This window comes from Quercus lobata, chromosome 5 (assembly GCF_001633185.2).
Source record: "Quercus lobata isolate SW786 chromosome 5, ValleyOak3.0 Primary Assembly, whole genome shotgun sequence".
Classification (NCBI taxonomy): Eukaryota; Viridiplantae; Streptophyta; class Magnoliopsida; order Fagales; family Fagaceae; genus Quercus; species Quercus lobata.
In genome coordinates this window covers 60,059,350-60,071,209 of record NC_044908.1, presented here as the reverse complement: position 1 = coordinate 60,071,209, position 11,860 = coordinate 60,059,350, and the positions used below count along the sequence as shown (strand labels likewise).

The window sequence follows — 11,860 nt, the reverse complement described above, 5'->3', positions numbered from 1 at the left end:
ACTGCTGTATCCTTCTTCTCTGCACCTCTTCTTCTGCTTTTTCTTCACTCTCTTGTATCTTTTCTTTTTGCTTATGTAGTTAGTTTTTAGTATAAGCTTATTCAAGCTCTTTCATTGTACGTTGTACTATTTCTTTGTCTTAATAAAAGATGAATTTGTTTCCTTCTAAATACTTTTCTTTTCTGCAGCAATTACTTTGTGAATGAGTGTGCTACATGTGTATTTTCCTTTAATGATACTTAGGATAGGAAACCTTGTAACAAAAAGCTATTAATTTGAACCTATTGAAACTATCAAATATAATAATACCAATCAATAGCAGATTAAACTTATGAGACTAACCGAGATAACAGCTGAGTGTACCGTAACGCGCGTGAGGTAGTTGCCCGAGAGTGAGAAACCCAAAATAAACCATCCGAGAGGGTTGCCGAGTAGTGTGGAATTTTGGCCATGTTTTCGATAACACCTGGCCTCTGATCCGAGGACCGAGGTATGATTGTACCGGGTTGTGTCCAAAACTTGTATTTTTTCTTTTAAGTAGTTGGTTTCCCCATAGACTTGAGTCCGAGGACCATACAAGGCCTTGGTTCTGTCCAAAACTTGTATTTTGTCTTTTAGGTAGTTGGTTTCCCCATAGGCTTGAGTCCGAGGACCATACAAGGCCTTGGTTCTGTCCAAAACTTGTATTTTTTCTTTTAAGTAGTTGGTTTCCCCATAGGCTTGAGTCCGAGGACCATACAAGGCCTTGGTTCTGTCCAAAACTTGTATTTTTTCTTTTATTGGCCCCTCGACCAAGGTAGGGAGAGTTAGCTTGATGTTGGAAGCCCCTAGGGCTGCCCGTGCCATTGGCACTGTGAGGCATAGCCCCTAGCGGGAATTTTTGTCGGAACAACAACAGCGTGTTGCTGGAAATGAAGGAACCTTCACAGACCCTTGCTTGACAGAGGCTTGACCCCACCGCCACTTGTGCCAACGCGCAAGCCTTTCCCACAGACGGCGCCAATTGTAGGGACACAATTTTTAACGACCTAAGAATGACATTGGGCTCGTATGTAAAGGGCCCGAACAATATAATTTATAGAGAGTGGGCTTAAAAGGCTGGACCTTGGTCGCCGGACAGCGGTCTGGTCATGATTTTTATGGAAGCTCATACGAAGGTAGGTTTGGCCTGAATAGCTAAGCCTTACATCGATGTAGCTTGGAGGGTTTGAGTCCTCGGACGAACCGAGGAGCATCATATCCTTCCCATTCTCCCTTTTTGTAGGATTTTTTTATCCTTCTCCCTCGGGGGTCCCCTCCCCCTTGGCTTTCTTTCCCTTTTATACTAGTGTTTACTTCCCATTTAGTGTCCACGTGTAAGTTTTGCTTTTTGAGGTATAGACTCGTCCTATCAATCCATACATTCGAGTGGTTGGGGGTGGTTGGGAAAGGTTAAATAGTATGGTCTGGAGTATGGGCCTGTCAGATGTAGGGCTCCATACTGCGGTGTTGGCAACTTTCTCCCTTATCCTGCCCCTGTATTGAGTTTGTCCTTTTCTTCAGGCGTTTTGTGAGGTGTTGAGCGTGAGATCGTCCTCGGCCACATCCTTAGGCCTTTTTGGGGCTTTCATCATACGTCATCGGCAATAGGGCTCCTCGGCCTGGGCTTTGGGCCCTGAATGTAAAGTGGGCTGGGACCTCAAATTTCCCGGCCCCACAGGTGCTAATGGGAAAATATCTCCTCCATTTAAATCCTCTAATTCCTTCTTATTTTTATGTGAGCGATAATTGATATTTATTTGCTCTTAAATATCATATATTTTACCTTTAAATAAGAATGAGAAGAAAATAAGGGAGTGTTTGGTTCATCAATTTCAATAACTCATATTTCTATTTCCATAACTCATAACTCAAAAATGATGGGACCCATAGTTAGAAGTCTGTTTGGCACCACCATAACTCTATTTTTATCACTCAATTTTTTAATTTTTGAGTTATGAGTTATGGAAACTGAAAACACATTTTAGCTGTTTTCAGTTTCCATAACTCATAACTCAATGACATTTCCGTAAATAACATTACATAGAAGGATCCACTGCCAGACTTTAGTCGCAACTTTTGATCATCTCTTTTTTTCTTCACTGGGTTCGGTGCGTTTCTTTTTTTTCTTTTTCCTTTCACACTAGGTGGCTTCTTCTTCTTCTTCCTTTTGGTCTTTTTTTTTTTTTTTTCACTAGGTTCGATGATACCGAAAAAAAAAAACCTGTACCGAGTGATAGGTATGGGGCCCACAAAAAGTATAAAAAATATTGAGTGATGACAAGTGAGTAATGGTGTCGAACGAATAAGGTATTTTAAGTGATAAATGATGAATAATAAAAATTAAGTGATGAATATTGAGTGACGAAGAAAAATTTTTTTCATTCCGCCTAAAATATTTCCTCCCATTCCGCCTAAAATTGCGGAATGGGAGGAAATACTATCAGACAAAATTTTTTTTCAATAATTCTAAAACCAAAGTCTTAAGATCTTGTCAATATAAAATAGAAAGATACAACTGGACAGCAACGGTCCACCACAATCGGAATTACCCACATCACCCATAAATCCATTTCTTTTACGAAAATTAAAATACCACCCAAACTATTTTTATGGAAAAAAAAGAAGAAGAAGAGAGAAATCCAGCATTTTCTTGTTCCAACATCTTTTTATGAAAAAAATAAAAAATAAAAAAGAAGAAGAGAGAAATCCAGCATTTTCTTTTTCAACATATTTTTATAGAAAAAAAAATGAAATAGAAAAAGAAGGGTGAAATCCAGCATTTTCTTTTTTCCAATTATTGGCCAAAAATGTCCAATCTGTGACGCAATGAGAAAGTACGGTTCCTTTATCGACTGTCCATTTTCTTCCACACAAAACAAGGCGCGTTTCCCCAAGTATATACACCTCTCCCTTTTTCTCTCTCTCTCTCTCTGCACCGCATACCGAATCCATTAACACTTTTCTCTTTCTCAAACTCTCAACTTCCTTCGCCACCTTCCTAGGCTTCACAGTTACTTCACAGTCACACACACACACACACACACACACACACACAAACACAAACCATTAAACACAAACACAAAAACAAACCGACCGAATCATACTCTCAACAACAACAACCACCTTTTTCTCGAACTCTTTGTTTGTGTTGTTTCATTCGTTCCATATAAAACAAACATCCTTAAATTAATTTTTTTTTCCTTAAACCAAGACAAAAATTTTCAGACCCACATGGAGAAAGAGCCTCTGCTTTCTTATCTGAGCCCAAGAAAAAAATATCAAACAACACCACCGCCAGTATTAGTTCCACTCCCAGAAAACGATGAGATCTCTATCCCTTTAACACCTTCTGAGCTCAAAGACCGTCTCATCTTTGGACCCTTTTCCTCTTCTCCACAAGAAGCTTCACCTTTAGTTGATGCCTTGACCCTTTCTCTCAGTTCTCCAAGACCCTCTTCTTCTTCCGTTTCTATATTTGACCCTTCAACCCCACAAGCTCATGACACGCCTCAATCCCAACAAGCTTGGCTTCTTGACCCCAATTGCCCATGGACCAAAACAAATCTTCACCGATCCAAAACTGCACCGGCTATGGCTGTTCTCAACGATTTTACCCACCCTTCTGTGCCAAGACCTCAATTTGGGTCCCAATCTGTTGTGGGTCAAGCTTGTATTCTTCTAATTTTGTATCTGTCATTAGGGGTGGTTATTTATTGGTTTAATAGGGACAATTTCTCTTCTAATGAGACACACCCTGTTGTGGATGCTTTGTATTTTTGTATTGTCACAATGTGTACCATTGGTTATGGTGACATTACGCCCAAAACTACAACAACCAAGTTGTTCTCCATATTGTTTGTGTTGGTGGGGTTTGGTTTTATTGATATATTGCTGAGTGGGATGGTCAGCTATGTGCTTGATTTGCAGGAGAATTATTTGTTGAGGACTATGAAGAGTAAGGGTGGGAAAGAAGCCGGGAGGTCTTATATTGTTGATGTGAAGAAAGGGAGGATGAGGATTAGGATGAAGGTGGGATTGGCATTGGGGGTTGTGGTTCTCTGTATTGGAATTGGGGTGGCTGTAATGCATTTTGTGGAGAAGCTTGGGTGGGTGGATTCGTTTTATCTTTCAGTTATGTCGGTTACCACAGTTGGGTACGGTGACCGGGCTTTTGAGTCCTTGACTGGTCGTATTTTTGCTTCCATTTGGTTGCTGTTTTCGACACTCGCGGTTGCTCGAGCATTTTTGTACTTGGCCGAGGCAAGAGTTGATAAGCGGCATAGGAGGATGGCAAAGTGGGTTCTTGGTCAGGACATGACTGTCTCTGAGTTTCTTGCTGCTGACATTGACAACAATGGCTTTGTGAGGTATATATTGGCCTTGAGTCAATTGCTTGCATTTTTATATTAATAATTATTTTGTGGTTTATGCATCTCCATTTTATTGTATTATGTATTGATAGATAAGCTCAAATGCGAGATATTGAAAGTAACAAAATAATAAATGCAACCTATGTTTATTACTTCAAGAATGAAATAAATAACAAGTGAACTTCATTTATATGAAAACTTAAATGTCAAATAATCGCTTATTTCTTTATAGAAACTTAGGAATTGGGAATAATTGTTTACGGAATGTGAGTACTAGGTCCTTAATTTAGAAATGCTACATAATTATACTCTGTAGATTTATGAATTTGCTAGAAAAACCATTTGATTGCACAACTACTGTACTTTTATTTATTATGTCAAGTTTTAATGTCAAGTACTGTACTGTACATTTTAAAAATCGTATTGTTCATTACAATTTCTTTTTATTGATAAAAATTTATCAATAGGAGGGGAACCTAAGTGCAGAGGAAGTATGCAAATGAGTGCCCTAAAGAACTATAAGTTGAATTTACTCATAATATAGTTAAAGAGATCTACAAAAGAATGAGAAGCAACATTTCCAAATGTTATGTATCGCTAAGACAGAAATTTGTAGTAATAATAATTTCGGCTCAATAGTAGATAACTCAACGCAGTTTCTCTCTCCCCCCAAACTATCCATATAAGGCAAAGATGTGTCATGAATGTGTTAGTTCCGTGAGAATTCCCACCCCCCCTAATTTTTGTCCAAGAAAACCGAAGCATAGGCTTTTGAGTGTGTTGTTATGTGTGTGTAATTTAAAAAAAAAAAAAAAATATCATTATGAAAATAATAATACTATTAGTTGACCCCAAAAAAAATTAGGACTAGGGCCTTGTTGTATTATGACAATGGTCTTTTCTTATTTTTTGGAGATTTGTAAGTTTTTGCACATAAAACAACAGTAAGTTTTTGTTGTACAATGAGAAAACTGTGGAAGTGTTGAAATCACCATGGCTCTAGCATGTTTTACTGGTTTTATATGATATGATAAATATGCAACTCACGTTGGCAGTGCATCAACCATATTATTGTATAAATGTATTGTACTAATGGTTGCACATGACTATAAGGCCTAACTAATTTTTAAGTTTACATGAAATATATTCTGAAATTTCTGATTCCTTTTGATATGAGTTATTTTTCTGTAAGAACCCCTCATTTCACTTTTAACATACATGTTTAACAATGTTCTCTGAGTGACTTAATGAAGTCCTATAATCTTCAGCTTTAACAGATCGTGAGGACTTTCTGTGTAAAGTAATGATGACTTAAATTTTATGTTGTGAGACTCACTCCCCCCCACACCCAAACAAAAAAAAAAAAAAAAAAATGAAGATGGTTGGATTTCTAATGTTATTTTTGGCTCTCTTGGGCTTTGGAATGAAGGCTCAGGTGAATTTCTCTTGCTTTTATGATTCTAGTAAATTGTGATATAACTTTAATTAGAGGTCCTCTATATGCATTACCTTTGTAAGTGAGAACATAAAATATTCCCAAAATATATAAATTATATCTAAATTAAATATTAATTAATTAATTTTCGTGTCCTAGTTTTTCAAGAGTTTCTGTGTCACCATGTCCCTTGCTGTGTCCATGGTTCTTAGGTCCATTGAGTGCATTGTAACTTACCAATAATAAAAAGTTTCATTTGTCAAAGAACTTGAAATTATGTTGTACTTGTTGAATGCCTCCATCAAATGATGAGCATTGCATTGCATTCAATTATATGGCTCTACCAATAATTAAATTTGGTTAGACATACCATACACTTTCATAATTCTTTTATTGTATTTGGTTTATCAAGATCATAACAGGGTTGTCTGTTAAAGTGGAAGGAGTTTAGGGCTTTTAGTTTGATCAGAATTAACATAAAATGAGGTTTGGAAGCAAAATGTTTAAAATATAGAAGAAACCATTTGTGGAGTTTTCTTGGCAGCCACAATGAAGGGTTTTAAGTTTGGTTTTGGTCGGCTAATTGATGGCAAAAGGTCAAGGAGACCTTTGGGGGTTCTGAGGATTGGAAGGGTGTGAGATAAGCCAGGATTTTGACCAATGACAATTTGAGGAAGCGTTGGCTTATTGTTATTGATTGGTGTTGTATATGTAAAAGGGCAGGGGAGACCGTAAATCATCTACTCTTGCATTGCCCAATAGCCGGAGAGTTGTGGAGTATGGTGTACACACTTTTTGGGGTATCTTGGGTTATGCCTAAGGAGGTTGTGGAGCTTCTAGCTATCTGGCCAGGAAAATTCAGAAAACATAAGAATGGGGTGATTTGGAACGTGGTCCCCCCTGTTTGATGTGGGGCATTTGGAGGGAGAGGAGTGCTCAGATTTTTGAAGGAACCGAAAGAGTGATTCATGAGCTGAAGATGACATGTTTACAAACTTTGCTTGGGTGGACAAATGCATTGGGCGTCTTCCTTTTTTCTTGCTTGACTGATCTGCTCGATAGATGTAGCTTAAGTTCTTTTTAGTTTCTGCTTATTCTTTCATTGTCCTTAGTACACATCCTGTGTGCTTTGGTTTATTTTGTTGTTTTGTACTGTCCTCTTTTTCTATCAATGAAGCTTATTTCCTTATAAAAAAGGTTGTGAGATAAGCCTTTGGTATGGGGTTGTAAAGAGGTAAGAAAAGGGCATAACTTGGGCTTGGTCTAAGGGTATGAGCAGTAATCTGAGACAGAAACATTTTTCTTTTGTTGTTTTGAGTTATTAAGGACTAGTTTTTTACGTTGGAAAGGTTTGGGTTATCAAATTAGGATTTATCAAGGTTAAATAAGTCATGCTGGGATCTGGTTCCAGGATTAAGAGGGTGATGAAAATGCAGAAAATTACAGGGAAGAGTAGGAATTAGGAAAGAAAAGAGAGAGAAAAATGCAGCCAGATAACAATGCCTTCAAGTTCAAAAGTACTTAAGATCTCAGCAATTAAACTGTAATGATCTTTGGAGGGTACTCAAAGATTTATTGGTTTACAACCTTTCTTTTTCCTAGTAGGTATTGGACTTCATCATTTAAAAACTTTGAACAATAGACTAAGCTGATAGAGCATGAACTTCTTTCTGCAATTACTGCCCGCTTCCATCAATTATTAAAATAGAAAATTACCCTTGACTAAATATGTGTGGCTAAGTATGCTTTCATCTTTTCCTAAAAGGAGAAAAGGCAATCCAAAAGTTTCAAGATTACATGGTGATTTTGAATGCAATGCTGTGAATGCCAGAGTTTTTGTATTTGTACTTGTGGTGTTGTGACTTGATGCCTAGAAGATGAAATCCACAGGTGCATCACATTCCTGGACCTGGGTGATTTTAATGGACTTGATTGATTGTGACTGCCACTGATTAATGCTATTAGAGAGATTTGATTACTACTTGATTTTTTTCTCCATATAATGTTGTAATTTCATTATGAAAGCTGTTTTTTTTCCCATGTCTGATGTAATTTAGAAACCATATTTTAAAGGGTCCAAAATTCACTAATGTAGGAAATTGATCATGGATTAATGATGTTTTGGTTGGAAGTTTTCTAATAATGCTTTGAGCTGATTCTAAGGAAGCCTGGGTGCTGATTCTTGGGTTCTGTCATTATCCATGCTTGGTGGTGATTCCTAGGTTCTATTTTTCTGTTTTTAATCACTTGGTGCTAATTCCCAACAAACCTTATATGCTATTTCTGAGGTCCTATCTGTTTGTTTTTTTCTTCTTTTGCTTCCCTAAGACAATTCTCCCTGTTTGATTTTATTGTCCTGCATCAGATTATCTACCCTAGATTTGTGCATCAAAGACAAGGCAAATGGTTGATTATTGTTGCTTCTGTGCATCCAATGTTTATTTCCTCTTTGTTTAGTTTTCCTTATGAAAATCACTGCCATGGTTATTGTTGCTTCTGTGGACTATGATTTTACTTGCCCAAAAACAGAAAAGGGGATCTCTCTTGAAATCTAGTTATAGAGTGATGTTCAAGTTTTTTCTGTGCTAAGGAATGACATGGCAAGTTTTTTTGGGTTAATTTTTTATAAGTGGTTTGTTTTGTTTGGTTAATAGTAGCACAGTAGCTTCTGATTATACTAAAAAGAAGGTGGGATGTAATTTGGCATCCTGCTGATGATAAAGAATCCAATCCCTTGCTTTCTACTTTGTGGCCGTTTGTCATCTATCCGCACCTATTTTGACTTGAATGCAGATGTCTTTAGTAATACAACAGTGATAAAAGCCCCAGATGTATCATCTTCATTGTGACTGAATTTTTCTGTTCTTGTAGAAAGTAGCTATATTTTTTGCTTGATCAGCTCATACTTGCTACTTCACTCATTTTTCTTTGTCTTGGTCCCTGATATTAACATTGATTTTCTTTCTTTCTTATTCTCAATGATTTTTTGTAGTCTTCATTTATCTTGAGTTCGAAGCCAACCCAAGCAGTTAGGTTGAGTCTTTGTTGAGTATTTTTTTCCTGGTTTTATATATGCAGTAAATCAGAATATGTCATATACAAGCTCAAGGAGATGGGAAAGGTATCAGAGAAAGACATTATGCAGATCTGTGACAAATTTGATAGGCTAGACACTGGAAACTGTGGAAAGATAACTCTTGCTGATCTTATGGAGAACCATCATTGATATAAAAGACTCTTGGTAAGATTCTTATTATAATGCTACAGAAAGGCAGAAGAAAATCCACGTTGTTATTGTAAGTTGATGAAGGTGCTACTATGTATTCAAGTACCATAAGGTAATCTATGAACTTGATTTCCTTATCAGTTGTTCCTCATTTGTATTTAAATTCTGATCTTCCAATTGAATAGCTATATCATTTTTTTTACTAGTGGGAGTTCTAGGTATCGATTTGAGTTTGTTCAACAAGAACAGTGGATGAAGCGTGATTAATACGAGTGCATCACAAACACCATCTTTCATGGTTTTATTGCTCACTCAATTGTACAAATCGGTTAGAGACAGTGATGGTCACTGCATCTTCGAACTTGCCCTTGCCCTTGCCCATCATGATGTGCGGTAGATCAGGGGTTTTGACATGTGGAACAATTTTTCTGCCTGAAGCTATTTTCAACTTTGTACAAAGTTATGTTAGGAGTACTTTTTCAAAGGTCTGTATTTATTCTTTGCGAAAACCTGATGATAAAAGATTATGATCAATCATTATAAAGTTTATTATTGGTTCTATATTTTGCTTTTGAGCTCCACTTTCTCTCCCTCACGGTGGGTGTTCACCGTGGTCAGATCTAGTTGATTGTTGTAAATACAAACAGTTCTTTTATTTTAAAATTACATGTTTCAGCCATCAGCCAAGCTTATAGGTCAATTTCTTTTCTGTTTTATATGGACCATATGAGTTTGTTCATCAATAAGTTTTATAATGAAGGTACATGTCTACATCCCTTTGGAAATGACGGTTTCATTGTGATGATGCGGCATTTGAAGTATCTCACCCTCACTCTCTGTGCACCAACTGATTGAGTTCCATTGCACCCATAGCTTGTCATTTCATTTTTTAGTTGTAAACTTTGTTTGCATTTGTGCGATTGTGATTTACACAGTGGGACCCATGGCTACAGTAGCTAAAATATCACGCCCAAAACTGAAAAATGCATCTATCAGTGGGTCCTGTGCATTGTTCATGAGACTCACAAATCTCTTTTTTTAGTAAAATTTTAATTAAAAATGGGTCCCATTTAAAAATTATTTATCTTGTTACCGTGTTTTTAGTTTTCAGCAATAAGTAGTATCCAAACAGACCTTTTGTGCCCAAATATGCTATGATATATAAAAGGGATAATTACACATAATCCACTTGTGGTTTGGGCGAAAATCAAGTTGTCTACCCGTGGTTTGAAAAGTGTCACTTAACTCACCTGAGGTATGTTCCGTTTGTTTTCCGTAACCCACCTCTGTTAAAATTAGGGGTAAATAGATATTTTTGCTCACATTTTATATCTCTCTCCTCCCAAAACAAAAAATAGAACAAAAATGCAAAATGAACAAGATCAAAAATTGGAATTTGTCTGTCTCTCCCTTCACACAAATTTTGAACATGAAGAACATGAATAACCCACCAAAGCCATCACCACCACTACCACTGAAACACCACAGAATAAAAAAAAAAAAAACAAAACACCACAACACCGGCCACCACCATCGAACCACAACCACCCACAAATCACCTGCCACCACCACTACAACATTAACACATCACAAACCCAAAAATTCCAACAAAATTTCCAACCCACAGAACCACAAACAACCACCAAGATCCACACCCATTGCCACTGCCAAACCCACCGCTGAATCACTAGCCACCACTACCAATCAAACACCATGACCCAAGACCAATCTTCAAAACCCAGAAACATCGATCAAACCCAAGACCCACAACCTACATGATAAAACCATCGATCAAACCAAGAAACCATAGAAACATCGATCTAAACCCAAGACCCACGCGATATAAACCCAGAAACGACCAATCTTCAAGCCATCGTCGTTAGTCTTCTAGCCTCTGCCGTCGCCTTTGCCGTTGCCATTGCCACCGAGATAGACTTGGCTGACATGGGAGAGTCGATTATGACGACGTTTGGCAAAACCCAGATCCAACCCAACGTCATGCTCCTCCTCAAAACCCAGACCGAATCCAACACTGTGCTCCTCATCAAAACCCATACCCAACCAACACAGCCAACTCGTGCTCCTCCACAGTCATCACCCAAGCCACCACGACCCAAAGCTACCGACGATTTGAACTGGAGTGTGAGAGATGAGAGACATGGATAGAATAGAGAGAGAGAGGGGCAGAAAGAGCGTGAGGAATAAAATTTTGTGTCTTCTCGGAGAGTGAAAGACCGTACAACAGAGTGAGGTTGGTGAGGTCGATTTCAAGCTCAGGGGTTGGGTTCTCTCCTTTCGTGTCTCACTGTGATATTCTCTCTCTTTCTCTTTCTCTCTGTTTGTGTGTCTGCGTGAGGAATAAATTAATGTATTGAAAAAAAAATAAGTTAACGTGATAAGTAAAATTTTCCTTGTGTTATTTTCTTTTGAGTGTATTACAAAAATATAGTTTGTGATTTATTGGAGTTCTTGAGACAAGTTTCTAAATTCTTACAAATAGCATCTTTTGATCTTATTTTCTCTTGTTTTAGTGTCTTTTTTTTTTTGTTTTGGGAGGAGAGAGATATAAAATAACAGAGGTGGGTTACGGAAAACAAATGGAACATACCTTAAGTGGGTTAAGTGACACTTTTCAAACCATGGGTAGGCAACGTGATTTTCGCCCAAACCATAAGTGGGTTATGTGTAATTATTCCTATATAAAAAGTTGGAAGCATTGCATTGTTATGGATCATAATCATAGCTCCTGGGTAGGCTTTGGTATTTCAGAGAGTTGTAATTCAAATTTATCTTGCTTCTTAGATCTTA

General features: G+C 37.4%; 1 protein-coding gene across 2 annotated transcripts; it reads left to right on the top strand.

Annotated features, from left to right (window-relative positions):
- The first annotated feature begins 2,910 nt into the window (after positions 1-2,910).
- Positions 2,911-9,611, top strand: LOC115991398 (two-pore potassium channel 3-like). Of its 2 annotated transcripts, XR_004092186.1 has the most exons (3): positions 2,911-4,388; positions 8,905-9,164; positions 9,259-9,611. XR_004092186.1 is itself a non-coding variant. In XM_031115094.1 (2 exons), the coding sequence occupies exons 1-2, from the start codon at positions 3,253-3,255 to the stop codon at positions 9,050-9,052; spliced, it is 1,284 nt and encodes a 427-aa protein (XP_030970954.1). In that variant the 5' UTR covers positions 2,911-3,252; the 3' UTR covers positions 9,053-9,611. The 2 variants fall into 2 exon arrangements, 1 of the variants encoding a protein (XP_030970954.1); XM_031115094.1 differs by having other exon boundaries at positions 8,905-9,611.
- The last annotated feature ends 2,249 nt before the right edge of the window (positions 9,612-11,860 follow it).